The sequence below is a fragment of the Vigna angularis genome, chromosome 8 (assembly GCF_016808095.1).
Source record: "Vigna angularis cultivar LongXiaoDou No.4 chromosome 8, ASM1680809v1, whole genome shotgun sequence".
NCBI lineage: Eukaryota > Viridiplantae > Streptophyta > Magnoliopsida > Fabales > Fabaceae > Vigna > Vigna angularis.
The window spans coordinates 35,498,554-35,515,405 of NC_068977.1; the positions used below are offsets into that span (position 1 = coordinate 35,498,554).

At 35.5% G+C, this 16,852-nt stretch overlaps 2 protein-coding genes across 8 annotated transcripts; one reads left to right on the forward strand and one right to left on the reverse strand.

The window, feature by feature from the left end:
* On the forward strand, positions 1-8,273 carry LOC108345881 (golgin candidate 1). Its single transcript, XM_017584717.2, has 21 exons — positions 1-252; positions 742-822; positions 1,556-1,602; positions 1,674-2,264; positions 2,349-2,411; positions 2,536-2,613; positions 2,721-2,924; positions 3,536-3,592; positions 3,693-3,767; positions 3,849-3,920; positions 4,662-4,724; positions 4,832-4,930; positions 5,467-5,544; positions 5,655-5,723; positions 6,258-6,305; positions 6,378-6,473; positions 6,554-6,630; positions 7,233-7,278; positions 7,377-7,475; positions 7,567-7,611; positions 7,744-8,273. The coding sequence occupies exons 1-21, from the start codon at positions 225-227 to the stop codon at positions 7,813-7,815; spliced, it is 2,088 nt and encodes a 695-aa protein (XP_017440206.1). The 5' UTR covers positions 1-224; the 3' UTR covers positions 7,816-8,273.
* Positions 8,274-8,447: 174 nt separating this feature from the next.
* On the reverse strand, positions 8,448-11,085 carry LOC108344727 (uncharacterized). Of its 7 annotated transcripts, none has more exons than XM_017583199.2 (3): positions 10,955-11,085; positions 10,365-10,592; positions 8,448-8,827 (listed from the first exon to the last, which is right to left on the reverse strand). In XM_017583199.2, exons 2-3 carry the CDS (start codon positions 10,545-10,547, stop codon positions 8,570-8,572), a joined length of 441 nt encoding a protein of 146 aa, XP_017438688.1. In that variant the 5' UTR covers positions 10,548-10,592; positions 10,955-11,085; the 3' UTR covers positions 8,448-8,569. The 7 variants fall into 7 exon arrangements, with proteins under 7 accessions (XP_017438688.1, XP_017438690.1, XP_052723541.1 ...); XM_017583201.2 differs by having other exon boundaries at positions 10,365-10,588; positions 10,955-11,057; XM_052867581.1 differs by lacking the exon at positions 10,955-11,085 and adding an exon at positions 10,789-10,936 and having other exon boundaries at positions 10,365-10,588.
* Between the last annotated feature and the right edge of the window lie 5,767 nt (positions 11,086-16,852).

Below are 16,852 nucleotides of genomic sequence, written 5' to 3' on the forward strand. Positions count from 1 at the left end.
AAAATTGCGTTAAAGTAAGACGGTGAAGCGAGGAGTGGCGAATCAGAAACTCAACAACACACCGATAAACAACAGGTTTTATAATATTTCTCGCGCGATTCGTCTCAGGCAAGTGCAGAATCGAAGCGACGTCGTTCGTTGGGCGATGAAAGCAGCTCAATTAGTGTTGGATCTCTGAACACTTCGGTATTCGAATATTGAGCAACTCGTTGTTCGTTCTCGCAATGGATTCGTGGCTCAAAGCCGCTGAAGGTAACGGATCTCATTCGTTTGATGCATATCGATCGTACGATTTCGTTTCTGATTCCTTCAATTTTCCAGAGCTCAGAGTTTGTGGCATCTTGTTATTGTTTTCAATCTCGATTGATGAACCTTCGGTTGATGGTTAAATGCTCATTTGTGAAATTATGTTCAGCGAAATTTCTTTCTATGTTATTTTAGTTTTGAACTGTGATGCTTATGTATTGGAAATTAGGGAATGAACTGGTGAGTGTTAACGGTTTCATCAATGTAGTATAATACGTGCTAATTTGTCACTTGATATTTAAGAATGAAGGACGGCATTGTCTGTTATTAGGAGTGTTGCTTCATTTTGTTTGTTCTGGAGGGGAGAGATGGTGGTGAGACGGAGTTATATCACTGGATGTATTTTCATTTCGGATGTTACGGTTATGGATGCAATTCTTTTTCATGTTGAGCTTAGTTCTGACATGGACCTCTTTTTTGGCCTTGGTTGATCAGGTTTATTTGAAGTTGTAGATCGACGAGCGAAGGCTGTTGCGACTGACTTAACGGAGGAGCAGTCAGATTTTAAGTCTCCAGGTTTATATTTAGTTCTTTCGGTTCACTCTGTAGTTAGGCTTAGCCATCTACTTATGCTGAATACTTTTTTTCTCTGGAATTGGACTTGCGTTATTGCTAAAAAGCTGTTCTGTTATATAGACAAATATCGAGGCCATCATTGTTTAAAACATTTAATGTGTTTGGTTCAGCTTTTTTTGAAGAAATAATTATTTTTGTAAGCTTCCTTAAGTGATCTTTTGAATAATGAGTTATTTCCCCAAAATTAATCTAAAGGAAGCATGCACTATGATAAACTTTTGTTAAGTCAGGAAAAACCCAATGTAATTCTACAACCGTTAAGTTGTAAGAGCTAGAATCAGTGTGTTCTTAGAATTTAGCCATCCCTTTAAGGAAAGTGGTGGTATTGACATCATGTTCTTATAACCTAGATGCCTAAAACTATACGTTGTACCTTTTTGCAACTTTTCTCTCTCTAGATGTCACGTGTCCCCCCTTGGAACCAGACTAATATATAAGCCCAACACAAATGAATTGGGCATTAAGCCTTTTGAGATGCAAGGGTAGAAGAACTTTTGAGTGCTTCTCTAATGGAAAAGTTCTATATTTCCCATATGAAAGCTCTCAAAGTTCTTGTACGCAACCTGGTCAATCATGTCTTTCAGATGTATATTTCACTATTTAGCTGTACATTTTCTCCTATATCAGAAATGCTTACAATTGTTTTCTTGTTACCTTTTTAAAAAATTACCAGCAAATGGGCAAGCATCACAAGGCAAGAGGGAAAAATCAACACCAAAGGTATTGCCACTGCGTTACTATCCAGCATCCACATATTATATTCACATCAAACTTGCCTTGAATTTTTGCAGGCTCAAAAAGGACTATCCAATTCATCTACTATAAGCAGTGATACTTCCAAGGAGAAAACTGGATCTCCCCTAGCACCTGAACTCATAGCTTATCCTGAAAATGACGGGATCACTTCCCAATCTTCAAACCAACCGAAGGAGCCACGACCTAGTGATGCAACATTACCCTTGTTGGACACTTCATTATCAAACACGCTAGATGATGATAATGCTAAACATGACAACGATGATGTGGAAGCATTAGTAAACGATGCAAATGTCGGAGTTGCCACTGTTGCTGCTAATGGTGATCCTCCCCAAGAGAATGCTTCAGATACTCGTGAGATGAATCCACTTCCGGCTCCCAAAGAAATTGAGAGCCCCCGTGATGAACCCACCAGTGCTGGTCAAATTATCAAATCTGTAGATTCAGATGCCAATAAAAATATGGATGAAGAGAAATCTGAATCTGTGGCTGCTGAAACATCTGATAATGACACAATACTCAAAGATTCTGATGTAAAAAAGGTTGAATCTGTTGCGAACAGAATAAATCAAGAAGATAATAAAATAGACATATCCCCCAAAAAAGTACAGGATCAACTTGATGAGGTAATACTTATAATGGACAAGTTTATACATTCCCGTACACATTATAAAAAATTCTCCTGACTAATTTTTTTAGTCGGGATATAGGCTCAAGGATTGCTTAAAACAACAAAATCTACTGGTCAGTCTAAAGAGGCAAGGTTAGCTCGGGTAAGGGTGTTGGTTAAACCAACATTTCTGTTAGCTTCATGGGATTAGTTTTGGAATCTCAATAATATTTTCTTTCTAATTGGTTATTATAGATGCTAGTTTGATATTTTCAACTGATGCTCAGGTCTGTGCTGGATTGTCATCTCGCCTTCAAGAATACAAATCTGAAAATGCACAGTTGGAGGAACTTCTCACTGCAGAGGTGAAGCAACATCACCATTTCCTGTTTAAAGGAATATAAAATCTCATTATTTGCTTGAATAGAAACAGATTGACTACTGTATCTCGTGATTATTTCTAAATCTACAGAGGGAACTGGGTAAATCATATGAAGCTAGCATAAAACAGCTCCAGAAGGATTTGTCTGAAAGTAAAAGGGAAGTGACAAGAGTTGAAGCAAATATGGCTGAGGCCTTGGCAGCAAAAAATGCTGAAATTGAGGCACTTCTAAGTTCCATGGATGCAGTTAAGAGGCAGGCAGCATTGTCGGAAGGAAATCTAGCTTCCATGCAGGTTCCTCTTTGTTAATTTATTGAAGTGTGCCTAGGAATATTTTACTTACTCTCATGTAACAGCTGTTTTCACCTGAACTATCTTCTGTGCAATTTGCTTTCATCTTGTATGACTATTTATTTGATGAATAATGAAGGGTCGTATTTGCTTCTAGGAATCTTAAGATGTAGTTTATTCACTTTTATATACGAACAGTTTTTGGAGTATGAATGATAAGGTTTGCTGGAATAACATGTTTACCCACCTTTTTCTACTCTCCAGAAAAATCCACTGATACTTTCTTTATCGCCTTATTGCTGTCCAATGTCATAGCTATAAGATGAACTTTAGTTTTCAGTGTGTTTATATGTACGTGATAACTGATAAAATTTATCTGTTTAGCAGATATCAGGGAATCTTTTTCGCAATGAATCAGGAAAACAAAATTAACTGTATTAGGACTTGTTGGAGTAGGCACCAAAATGATCTTCCTTGTTGGTTTCCTTCATTAATTTCTTCCTGTGGTGTTGGACTAGTCATTTCACTGCAGCTTGTACCTTCAATATATTTTTAATGTAGAGTTAGTGTTATTTATAACTATGAATTGGGTAACACTATGCATATCTTACCAGGCAAGCATGGAATCAATGATGAGAAGTCGAGAACTATCAGAAACAAGGATGATGCAGGTAATTAGGTTCTGTTCTGCAAGTATGATTACTATAGTTATACAATATATCTCATTTACATGATGAAATCGTGTGAATATTAAAACTGCTGTTCTTATAGGCTCTTAGAGAGGAGCTAGCATCTGCTGAGCGAAGAGCAGAAGAGGAGCGTGCTGCACATAATAAGACCAAAATGGTCTGTAACTTCTGTGATTTATTTCTCAAGTTTCTGTGTTTTGCATTATATTTTAGTGATTCTCAAAGATTGGTAGAACAGGCTGCTATGGAAAGAGAAGTAGATTTGGAGCACAGAGCAGTTGAGTCATCCACTGCCCTTGCAAGGATACAGGTAATGTAAGCACTTACTGTGGTTTAGATCCACTTTAAAATGGTTTGGTTAACCCCACTGTTTTTATAAAGTGGATTTTTTTCTTTCTTTCTCAAAATGCTTTTTTTTTGGGTTCCTCCAGTTCAGTTCAGTTTGGTTATCTATTTTATACTCATACCTGGTTTGGTTTTCTCGAAGGACCAATCAGAACCTCTACATAACGTAGTTTGGTTTCTCTTTTTCTCAAAATGGTTCATTTTTTATAATTTTTCTTAGTTTAGTTTTGGACACACAAGTAATATACATAATTCCATACCCTAATTATCGTCCTGGTATGCAAAACATGTGTAAATCTTCACTTGCCAGTGTGGGAATATGAAAGAGTGTTGTGCAGTGGATCTTGAGATGATTATAAAATATTTTTCATTGACAAAAATAACAAAAATATTTTTCACATTAAATTTGGAAATAGGAGGTGAGATCTTCTCAGCCAGTTCAATACTTCTACGCAAGTCTGGCTACATTCTCTCCAGCTTTTGGTATTTTTTTGGCGTCATATATGTTTGGTATTGTTATTCAAAATTTTAACAGAGATCTACTTTACCAGAAAAGAATGATAAGCAATATTAACACATCCACAATTATAAAGCATGTGTTACTAAGGCTGCTTCCGTTCCCCCTCTCGAACTATTTTGCTTCTAGAATTGTTATTGACATTGGGTAAAATGTAGGGACTGATTTGTTAGTTGCTCGTCTTTTCAGAGAGTAGCGGATGAGAGGACAGCTAAAGTCACCGAACTTGAGCAGAAGGTGGCACTTCTCGAGGTACATGAATAAACGCTTTACTCTTTCCTTTCTGAATTTTAGGGCTGATTTCTGATTGCTATTCTGAAAGATCTACTGAATAAGGTGTTGGTAACCTCTGTGACCAGGTTGAATGTGCATCTTTAAATCAAGAACTACAAGATATGGAAGTCCGTGTGCGCCGGGAATTGAAAAAGTCCCCAGAAGAGGCTAATCAATTAATTCAGGTATAACAGATTATGGAGAGGAAAGTTGGTCAATTTGCAACTTATTAGATTTCCTTATATTTCACATCTTTTTCAAAGTTCATCAACAAGTATTAGTGTTAGCATCTTTCACGAGTCAGCGTCGTTTTTGGTTATTGCCTTTACCAATTCAAAGAACATTTGATTTTCTGCATAAATATATATACAGAGCAGATATTTGTTATTTATTTTTGCGTGTTAAGCTTCACTGTTTTAAAGTAGACAATTACTCTATTTGCTACTTTACGCAGCTTACACAACTGAATCACTTACTACTTTTATGTTCGTCTTGCTAAATCTTTTCAAATATAAAATTAGACCTAAATACCATCTTTTAGCTGAAGAAACTTAAAGAGGAGTGGGTGAGTGAAAAAACATCCATGGTCATGGTTGAACCAGGGCATGGCTGGGTACATGCGTAAAGTTGGCACAAACATTTCTAGATGACAATTGTGATAGTAATATCAGTGATCATTTTTCATTCGGATGGAATGATGATGGAACTTTTACATATTCAGATGCAAGCATGGCAAGATGAATTGGAACGGGCCCGCCAAGGTCAGAGGGATGCTGAAAACAAGCTATCTTCCTTGGAGGCAAGGAATTTTTTATTATTTTGTTGTGAAGTTTTTTGAGATAATGACTTCCTGTCCTGCAGGTAAAGTTTCTCTTCTCATTATTGATATGTTTGGTTTCAATGTCACAGGCTGAAATGCAGAAAATGAGAGTTGAGATGGCTGCCATGAAGAGGGATGCTGAGCATTACTCACGTCAGGTAATAATCGTGGTGCTTCTTTAAAAAAAATTTCGTGCATAAAATTTAAATTTCCAAGTTTGATATATAAAAAAAATAAAACCTATTTGTTTCTTAAGTGGGCAGAGCTTAGACGTTCATACTGCGGCATTGTTGGTGGTGAAGTTTTAGAGTCATTCTCATGGAATGCATAATTTTCTGTAGCTTTTGTCATACAAGTGGTCTTGTTTATAAGATTTTGAAATAACTGTAAAAAGAATTGGTAAAACCATTTCCATTTGAGGAATAATCAGTTAATGGTTACTTAATAACTATCCAAGTGATTAATCGGTAATTGTTTCTAAACTGAAAATATTTTTTACAGTTAAATCCTTTTACAGTTAAATCCTTTACAGTTAGCTTTTGTCACACATTAAGCCTGCAGCCTATCATGCTATTCTTGTGTTGGTTAACAGTAACTGTATAGAGAAATTGAAGTTAAAGTGTATGTTCTGGTGTTGAGATCATTTGGAATACTACTGGCTTATTTTAAACATTGTCTTAATTTTGTAACAGGAACATATGGAATTAGAGAAACGCTACCGGGAACTGACTGACCTTTTGGTAATTTATTTTATGATTAAATTTCATGCAAATCGGTAATATTCAATAATTTTTGAGTTATCTTCATTTCAGTACTACAAACAAACACAATTAGAAACCATGGTCAGTGAAAAAGCTGCCGCTGAGTTTCAATTGGAGAAGGAAATCAAGCGTCTCCAGGAAGCACGGGTATGTGATTAGGTTCCTATGGCTGTTTGATTAGTAGTTTGACTGTACGGTGATTTTTATGTCATTGTTATATTGAACAGGCAGAGGCCGAACGGAACAAAGTTTCTCGTCGGGCATCATCATCATGGGAAGATGAGACTGAAATAAAATCCCTGGAGTAAGTTTCTTCTTACTATCTTTATAGTACTTATCTTGTTTTTCTTGTAATGCATTTGATTAAAATGACTATAAACTACAACCTCAGTGGTTGAGTTTCTTTAATTGTGCTTTAAAAAAAAGTAATTGAAAAAAAGCAGAAGTGACAGTTGCTTCGCAATAATGTAGTTTTCTCCTCTTTTTTTTCTGTTTCTGTTTTTTCAGATAGGTTTATCCTGAAAATTGCTAATAAGTGATTTTATTTTATTAAAAAGTGTTTTTTTTTTTTTAATTTTTCTTTTCAAACAAACAGACGTTATTTACCCTCCCAACAGCGATAGAAGTTCCCCAAACCCATTAAAATGTACTGATCCTTTGTCAAACTCTATTTGTTTACCCTCCCCGTGTTAAATCATCTCTCGTATTTTCTTCCTATTCTAATATGTTCATTACTTCATAAATGTTAAAGTTATAGCCGTTTTTGCTTATAATAGCTTCTCAAATCACTTTATCACTCAATTGTGCTTCTATGTACTATTCGCGGTCATTCCAAATGGTTGTGCCGTCTGTTTTCATTTCCCATTGTAGAGTTTGGAAAGTTATCTGACAAAGTAAAAATTGCAGGCCTCTTCCTGTGCATCACCGTCATTTGGTCGGTGCAAGTATTCAGGTATAGCAGCTTACCAACCATCATGTTGCATTTCATTTCCTGTCATTTTCATTCTCCTTTTTTACAATTATACTTTGTATGTGGCATGTCTCATGCAGTTGCAAAAAGCAGTGAAACTGTTAGATTCAGGGGCTGTCAGGGCCACAAGATTTCTTTGGAGATATCCTACAGCTCGAGTTTTTTTATTTTTTTATTTGGTGAGATCAGTTCATTAAATGTTTAAAATAGGTAGGAGATGAAATACCATTGAAGGATTGAAATTTTACTGACCTTTTGAAATTGCATCAGGTCTTTGTACATCTCTTCTTGATGTATCTCTTGCATCGTCTACAGGTAAAGATCTGAGTGCAACATAGATAGAATATGTCAACTCATGTTACATGCAGCATCCATAAAGCTACCCGTTTCAGTAGCTCCCGACCGTAAAATCTTTGTTGAATCTGATTTTCTTTATCTTCTATTTAGGAACAAGCTGACACTATGGCTGCCAGAGAGGTTGCGGAATCTATGGGACTCGCTAACCAGAATATACGATGACTGATAAAAAATACTCCATCTAGTAGGGTCTATGTCAGGCGTTAATACCTTCCTTACAGCACATTTTCAAGTGTACATTTCCAATGCCGCTGCTTATGGTGTCTTCATAATGGTTCCCCAAAGAATTTCAGCATTGCAAACCAAAACCGGAACTTAGGTGCAGGCATCTATTGATCTTTTGAGAAACTGCTGCAGGATGCTGAACTGTTGGGAAATTGGAGTTCGCTTTAGCCGAATGATATTATCGAATGGGTGACAGCTTCTCCTTCTTGTGTAGTGACTGTCCTCAGAATTGAATTGGTTAATTATGTTTATTCGTTTTCTTCTTCATTGAAAATGTTTTTTCGAGTGGAACATTGTAGATACCAATATATTGTAATATCTCTTTTCTTTGTTCGAAGGGCATTTGCCCAATCTAAAGAATGCATTTGGAAATAGAACAAACATTTGGTTTTTGATGCCTGTTATTTCACTATTCTGAAGGTTACGTTTTCCTTGATGGAAATATATATGTTGAAAAGAAATGAATGAAGCATGATGTAAAAGTGAATTATTCTTATTTTTCAATACGTTAATATAAAATTAGGGATTATGATAAAAATCTGTTGTGATCTTGTTTTTCTCAAATCATATTTTGCTTTGAACTAAATTCATTCATCCTTTACCTGGCACTGTAAGGAAACACATGTTTGGCACTGAAAATACAATGCAAACTGATTTTATGGAAGCTAACAAAATCCTCAGCTGTCTTAGTTTACTTTGTGTCTTCTTCCTCCAATTGGTACTCCTCATCGTCATCATCCTCATCTTCTTCATCCTCTTCATCAAGTTTACTGATTTCGGAAAATTTGCTTAGCTCCAACCTGCCTTCATCCTCTAAAACATCGAGCCCAAATTTTGTGTTACGTTGCTTGACCAAAAGCCAACGTAATAACCGGTCTTCTTTGTTTAGGTAATGCAATTCTTTGTTGATTTCAGGTGTAGCCATCATGCTCATTTGCATCAGCGTCCCCTACATCCATTAAAAATTGAAAATGGCACACATGCATGATTTCCATTGAAACTCAAGAAATTTTAATTTTTAAGTCTGTTTCACCAAAGTCACACTCTCAAACTAAATAAAGTTCAGAGAAACTTCACTAGCCGCAAAGCATAAAACAGAACATTCAATAAACATTTCTCAATCATATGTCCCAATTCACTTTGTCTGAACCATGGCAAGTGAGAATATACCGACAATCATAAATTGTAATCATTATTCTTTGCCTCTGAATCAGCCTGTTTCAATCTTCAGAATTTTATAGCACTAGAAAGGTCCTCAAAGGTTCCTGACAACGTGAACCATGCTTTTAGACTTTGTCCTAACGCAATATATATTTGAACTTGTCTCCCAGAGTTTTAATCAATGGCTGCTGCATAACATATAATTAGACAGTATTGTAGGGGAAGGAAAGGGTCAGTGATGTTTGTTATTTTGGACAATTTGTGGTGAAGTAGAAATGATTGGATTTTTAACCATTCAAGGCTGTCTGTGACTGAAGCAAGTTGATGCAATTTTTATAGTTATTATATTTTTGTATAGTTATCATATTTTTGGGCTTAGGGATATATGTAAAACCTTGGAGGCCAGGAATAAGAAGACGGCTCCAAGGCTTACGGACTTGAATTTTCTGGCTTGAAGTATTGTTAACTATGAATCAGATTATTCACTCTATATTTATTCTCCAGTTTAGGGCAATCAGCATTTTACCGGAACAGTTGCACTAATTGTCATTTGTGTCAGTCTGGTTCATTGGATCACTGATATGCAAGATGGACATCTAGTGTGGTCTCATTAAGCGGGTGGCTAATTAAGCAGCAGATTCTACTAAATATGCTCATTCTCCATATAGTCTAATGCCACTTTGACCGATGTATCACTCACTTGTTTTCCCTCATGGATTTTAGTGTTTGTTTTTGGATAATCTCCTTAACACCCTAAAAATTAAATTATTCGGAATACTTCAAGCCAGGAGTTATGCAAAACATTTTCAATGATCAAATACCTAAACTACCAAAGAATTTTTTATATCAACCTCCGTTATATTAATTTAATGATGTTATACACACATTTCTATCCATGGCTAACACAACCCATATAATGAAACAGTTAAAGCAATGAAATTTTGACATAAATAGAACAAGAACTATGAAGCATTCACCTAAATGGTGGTGGTCTAGCTACATACTACTGGTGCACTGGTAGTTCAGTTACCACAATGATGTTAAATGGTAAGACAAAAATTTCATGAATGTATAACCACATAAATACTCTAAAATTTAACTATATAATTAGCAAATGAATTCATTAACCTCAACAGCTGTAAAATAAAATATTAATTAATTGAGTTGCACCATCTAAATAGTAGAGTAATTCAGTGAAGTTCCTGAAGTATTCTCTAGGCCTAAAATTACGTCAATACTTACATCAAAACAGGTATTATAAACAGCACAACAACAACCAATGATGCATAACCTCTCTGTAATGCATCACAAACAATCAACCTCACCTGATAATATCTGCCATCCAGCTTCTTCACACCATATCCCAATTGAACCTTTCCAAAATTCTTAACATCAGTGACAACCCCATTTCTTCCAGACACATGTTTTCCCACCCGTACAACTAAATCCAAAATAGCTTCTTTCGCGATGTGAGGTTTAAACAGAAACATACAGTCGTAAGGAGGCATCTTATTCCTCCTGCTTGGGCACAAACAAGTCAGCTAACAATCTATCTGCATGCAAAAAATAGCAGTTGGTCAAGAAGGTTAATCAAACTTTGTCACTACTGTCTTTCAAAGTTAGTATAACAATGATAAAATGTCAATTTCTGAAAACAATGTCCCTATCGGGATAAGCTCAAAACTAAATAATGAATCCGACAGTAGGGTCTACTAACTAGGATCTATCATAGTAAAATCACATTATTACTGTTCTTTCCGACACTACAACAGTCATCGTTATTCATCGACCCTTGGTGTAGGATTGCGACACGATAGACACAACAAGTTGCACTGAAAATTGCAAAAAACTGAAAGTAGCAATGCAAAATCGTTAGGGTTTTTAGAAGAATAGAAAAAGAGTGTTACAAAGGCACCTAGATAACAATTTCGTTGTTCACTGGTTCTCCCTAGCAGGTTTCTGCCATAGGCCTCTGCGATCTCTCTACTCTGGCATTTCCTTTCTCTTCGGCACTGGGTTGGGTCAAATTAGGGTTTTCGAATTATTGGGCCTCATAACATTTTTCAGGGAGAACATTAGGTTCTTTCTCCCTGCACCTCCAAATATTTTATATTGCATCTCTAATTTTTAAAATAATTTCAAAGATTATATTTCTTTTCGAAAATATTTTAGTAATAATCAGATTATTTGTAATTTTGAGAAATAAACACGAAAACGAATCCATGCTGACACAATCCATACAAAATAAGAGAAGAAAAGAAAAGGTTAAAAATGTGATTTCTTAAAAAAAATTGTCTTAAATAGGCTTACCGTTTATAAATACATGTATTAAATTAATCTTTATATATATATATATATATATATATATATATATATATATATATATATATATATATATATATATATATATATATATATATATATATATATATATATATATATATATATATATATATATATATATATATATATATATATATACACTTTTTTTTCTGACTTTTTTTACGATGTTTGAATTTTGAAGAGGGAAATCTCACACGTTAATGTCAATATTCCACTTTTTCATAACATGTTCTGAACTTTAGAAATTAATTTATAACATCGAAAGATGATTCACACCATTAATAATGTTGTTTTCATCCTTTAAGAATAAAAGTGACGGAATTTGAGATTAATCTAATTGGACCGAACACTTATGCTCTGTTCGTTTGATCGGATTTCACTCCTCTAGATGAGATGAGATTTAAGAAGATGGAAATGAGGATTTTTTTTGTTGGCTTGAAAAGAAACGAGGGTGATACTACGGATAGAAATGCGAGATTGTTTACCAACTCCCATCTCTTATGTCAGGAGAGATTTGAAGGAATTTGGTGTAATTTTATTATATTACCTTTATAGCTTTAATAATAATAATAATATAATTTTTTCATGTTAAAAATTAATTTTTATTTTTTTCATTATATATAATATCGTCAGGCCTCATTAAAACATACCCGAAATTCCTCATGTCAGAACCATTAAAACGCACTTAAAATCCATCTGAACAGATGCCAAGTGTCAAACAACGAGGATTTGGAAATCAGGTAGTGGAAGACAGGTGTCAGCAGATGAGCGGACGTTCGTTTTAACGTGGGAAGCAAACTAATTTTTCTGAAAACCCGTTCCACTCACTCTGCATGCATCCTCCTTCCCCAAAACTCTGAACTTCTCATCTTCTCCTCCTTCTCACTAAAATTTCTCCCTTCTCTTTAAGAAAGCTCACCCTTTTTCTTCTCCGATCATCCTTCACACACCGTAGAAGTGCTTCCAGCGTCAAGAGTTTTTAGTTAAACCGTTCGGTTTGTGAAGCTGAGTTGGTAAGTCCTTCTCTTCACTCAAACGTTCATTTTCCTGGGCATGCAAATCTAGTTCTGTTCTTCTGTGTTAATCGCCATTCTTCAAAAGAGTAGTTTTGAGAATGTATTGATTTTCTTGGTTTAGTTGAAAATTGTCGAGCATCGAGAGTAGGATAACCGGTAGTGGGAACTGTATTTCTACCTCTAGGACGATCGTTCACGTTAGAGGTAAGGGAAACTTATCTAATTTAATTGTATGTTATTTGCACGTTCGTTGATAATGAATGCATGTTGCTGAGTGGTTGAATGTATGTATAAAGTATGATTACTGATATGATTATTGATGTGGAATATGATTTCTTAGTATGATATGAATTTTATAAAGTTATGAAATTATGTATTGAGAAACGAGTTGAAGATAAATGAGTTCTGGATATGAATTTCTCTATGATAGTGTACGTTCGTCATTGAACGGTCCTTGACCGTTCGGTGTTTCTATTAAATTTGTTTGAAATTGAATTCTTTCATTTGGAAAGAATTCTAGTTGAGGACGAGCGTCTTCTTGCGATAGTACTGTGCTTGAGTGTTCGGCCAAACGTAGTTGCATCTAAGTATTCGGTGATAAACTTAAACCTTGTAAATATATGTATTTGTATATGATAGTTATTCTTAAACACAATTCCCATAATATTTTATTTATTAATCTTTCTTTTATAAGTAGTAGTACTCGGTCTCACACCAAGCTCTCGTAATGAGTGGTGCTCGGTCTTATACCAAGCGCTTGTACTCATTTATAGTTGATCAATCTTGATGAAATAGCGTTCGTCCAACTTTAGTAGAATTTTCCTTTACCATGTTCGGTCATTTACTGGCATTGGACTTCTGTATGTGAATTATTCTAAGTATGGTTCTTTAACGTCTTGACGTGTCTACATTCATTGGATCCGACATAAGAGCCTCCGTACTTGATACATTCTTTGAATATTGGTTTGAGCTCACGAGAGTCAGTTCATTTAACTGATTCACTTTGTAAGTAACGTTCGTCATATATTATATAGTTGTACTCGGTTTATTTCTAAATCTAATAGTAATCCTCTCGGTCTTATTCTATTCTGGGACGGGGGACTTCTCGGTCTCATTCCTAGTGTTCATCCTCGTTTTGAGAGAGGATTGAACGTTCGGTATTTGATGTTCTTAGAATTGGTGATAAAGATGAAATTAAAATGATGGATAATAAAAGATGAAGAGTATATGAGATGGAGGAAATGTTGTGAATTTTGAACGAGCATTCCGGGGAGGAACGACTCATGAATGAATATTGAAATTGGTAAAGTATGAATGTGGTAATGCTTAGTTGGCGGTTCATCCCGATGTTCCGTGAGTACTCGTCCTCACGTAGAGGAGGGTATGTCATGTGTGGGAACGATAGGAGGTCCTAGTCCTTAGGGGTACTTTGGACAGATAGGACTAACCTCGGGTGGCAGCTGATGAGAGTATTCCAGTTACTACATCACCTAGGTGCACGAACGTCGTAGCTACACGTATTTCATACAGTCCGGACGGTCAGTCTAGTGATACAACTGTCGCGGTCATACAAATTTGATGTGCATAAGAATGCAGTACAATGCTAGGAGGTGACTCCTAGGTCGTCTCTTAGAGACCAAATGTGGTTCAGTCTCTTGTCAACACGTAGTGGGGAGAGTTTTGAAAAATTGTTTATGTTGCGAATGAATTAAAATGCGTCAAAATAAAATTCAAAACACTAAAACAAAATTGGTACATTAAAACGAAATTACATCGACTTGAAATAATAAAAACAATTTGGACCAGCTAAAATAAAAAAATCAATTCAACATATGATATGAAATATTTTAAGACAAAAGAAATAAACGGGATTAAAACTTCTCTACCGTAAACAATCCATCTATCATAAGAAATTGAAAATACAAAGGCTCCTAGCAAAATTACTCTTTAGCAGTGACGTTTCAAGTATTTCCTTCCAAGAAAATTAAAAGGTTAATTTCTTCCCTTAATGGCTCTTTGGCCGTGACTCCTTGATGTGCATGCTAAGAGAATTAAAATAAGTTAAATGTTTTTCCTTGTTTGTCTTTAGCCGTGAGAATTTCATGAAGTGTATCCAAAACAATTTAAAATCATGGTAAAGCTTTTTTTCTTGGTTACTCTTGCCGAAACAATTCCATGAATTGGAACTAAAGTCAATTAAAATAATTGAAATGCTTTTCCATGTCACCATACACTTCCAACATCTATTATACTTTAATCACCATATACTCCATTCATTTCTCAAAAGCAATTCAAAACCATTAAATTGAAAGCAATCAACGTACCCTACTACTCCACTTAGTCAAGTCCATTCTCAAATATGTAATGAAATGCAAGCAAAGATCGTGGGCCACTCCTTTCACATGTTGTTTGGTTCTTCATGTTTCTCCTTCTTCATTCACGTAAAGCCTAAGATGTTTTCACACAAAAATACAACTTTTGAAAGCTTTTGTTGTTTATCAAACTAAGAATCAAAACCGGTGCAGCACCTTCACTTCACGTTTCTATTCATCTTTGAAAAGTAAATAAAATAGAAATGTGTACAATAATGATGTTACTGGACCCATGTGCATTATCTAAAAGAAAGACAAGCAAAAGCATGTTGATTGGAAGGTGAAAACATGTAATTCTTGTAGTAGGACCGTCCAACTTTCTTTAAGCAAAATGAAACTATATGTTCTTAAATCAAAAGCATACCACCGTGAAAACAAACCAAAGGCATTGAAAGCATTAAAAACTTTATAAACTATACTACTACATGGACCATTTTTGCCGAGAATTTCATGTGGTGGTGGACCAAGGCTTTACTTCTCCAAATTGCAAGAAGGAATCACGCAAATCCTCTACTTCTTCACCATGACAGCAGCTCCTCTCTTCATCTCCAACTCAGTTCATGCATCTCCAGAAAAGAAAGAAAAGTGTGTTTGCTAAATTCTGCTCCACTCCGTGACAGCAGCTTCTCCTCCTCATCTCCAAGCTCAGTTCATACTAGAAGTCTTCCTCTATACGTTCTGTATCTCCTCCTACTCCATGTTGGTCTCTGTGATTTTTTTTTCTCCGAAGAAACAAGAATGAAAAAGCAATGATCAGTTCTCCCTCTGAAGCCCCCTGAAAAAGGAATTAAAGTGTCCTTTCAATCCAGCTGTATGTTTGCCTCTTCTGATCATAGAGTAGGGCTGTGTCAGATAACTTCTTCACTTTCTTCAATCAATTCTCTGTAGCTAGGCTTTCACGTGAACAAAAAATGATCCAAGGTGGTATGGCCGTGACTTTCAAGTGTGGCCCCTTCAACTTCCAAAATGAATATCCGTGTGGTATGTGTTTATTGCAAAAATTATTGAATCAATTTAGGCCAAAAGTGGAAGAATAGGGGGCATGTGGGCCGTGGTTCTTGAACAAAGATGAAGTGTTGCTCCCTTTTGAATCAAGCTTCACGTATAAGGAGTTGCAATGGGGTCCCTCCATCATTTCATTTGAAACGTGAATTGTATACATAAACCAATGCTATTCTCTTCCAAAACAATTCATAAAACCGTGGGCTGCACTTGGAACTTGGTGGTCCCTTCTCATCTTTTGTTTCCATCCAAAGCATGTGTGTTTGCTGAAATACTTCTCCATGGCCGTGGCATTTACTTAGTAAATGTGGCAGCACAATTGTCATCCTCCAAGAGCTATAAACCGTGAGGTGTAATGATGCCAAGCCTATTTTGCTTCTACAAATTCACGGATCAATACACATATTAATTCAATGCAGTACGGCTTCGACTAGATAACTCAGTGTGTAAATAAATATTCTTCCAAATATCCTAAAATATTTACAGAATTTTTCCTGCAATCAATAATGTAAATAATTATTCTCAGATAATTCAAATTAAGTAAAATAAGAATTTCTGATCAAATTAAGCATAATCAGTACAAATGGGAAAATACTGGACAATTAAGCATAATTCCCTGATTAATTTTAGTATAGTAAACTAAGTGAAGTGAAGAAAATAATGACTCATCACTAGCAGGCCTTGATTGGAATGTATGTAGAAATGTATTTGTTGTGTTTGAATGTGAGAAATGTATGTTTGTACTTGAATTAAATTACATAAGCTTACCCTGTGTTTGCTGTGTTGTCTGGTTTTGTCCGTCCTTGTCGTTGCAATATCATCCGTGTGGATGTGAGCATAAGGAGACGAGCTGCTGGGAGAGGCGCTGGAAAAAGAAAATTTAGTAGAAGTAGAAGTGAAGACAGAACAATAGGACGTTCGGTCAGTAGTTTAGTTTGAGTGTAAGGTGGTCACCTTTCCTTTTGAGTTTATTTGACCGTTCGTGATTTATTTTGTAAACCGTTCAGTCATGTTTGCTGTTTCTGCACAGTTTAAGCGTGTAACTCTTTTGTAAAGGCCATTCGGCAAGAACTGTACGCT

Excerpts from the sequence above, each read along its gene's own strand:
- LOC108345881 (XM_017584717.2), top strand. The coding sequence starts at position 225 with ATGGATTCGTGGCTCAAAGCCGCTGAAG. Across the intron at positions 3,593-3,692 it reads CAGAAACAAGGATGATGCAG|GCTCTTAGAGAGGAGCTAGC; the intron begins GTAATTAGGTTC and ends CTGTTCTTATAG. Across the intron at positions 4,931-5,466 it reads AGGCTAATCAATTAATTCAG|ATGCAAGCATGGCAAGATGA; the intron begins GTATAACAGATT and ends TTACATATTCAG.
- LOC108344727 (XM_017583199.2), bottom strand. The coding sequence starts at position 10,547 with ATGCCTCCTTACGACTGTATGTTTCTGTTTAAACCTCACATCGCGAAA. Across the intron at positions 8,828-10,364 it reads TGGATGGCAGATATTATCAG|GGGACGCTGATGCAAATGAG; the intron begins GTGAGGTTGATT and ends TAATGGATGTAG.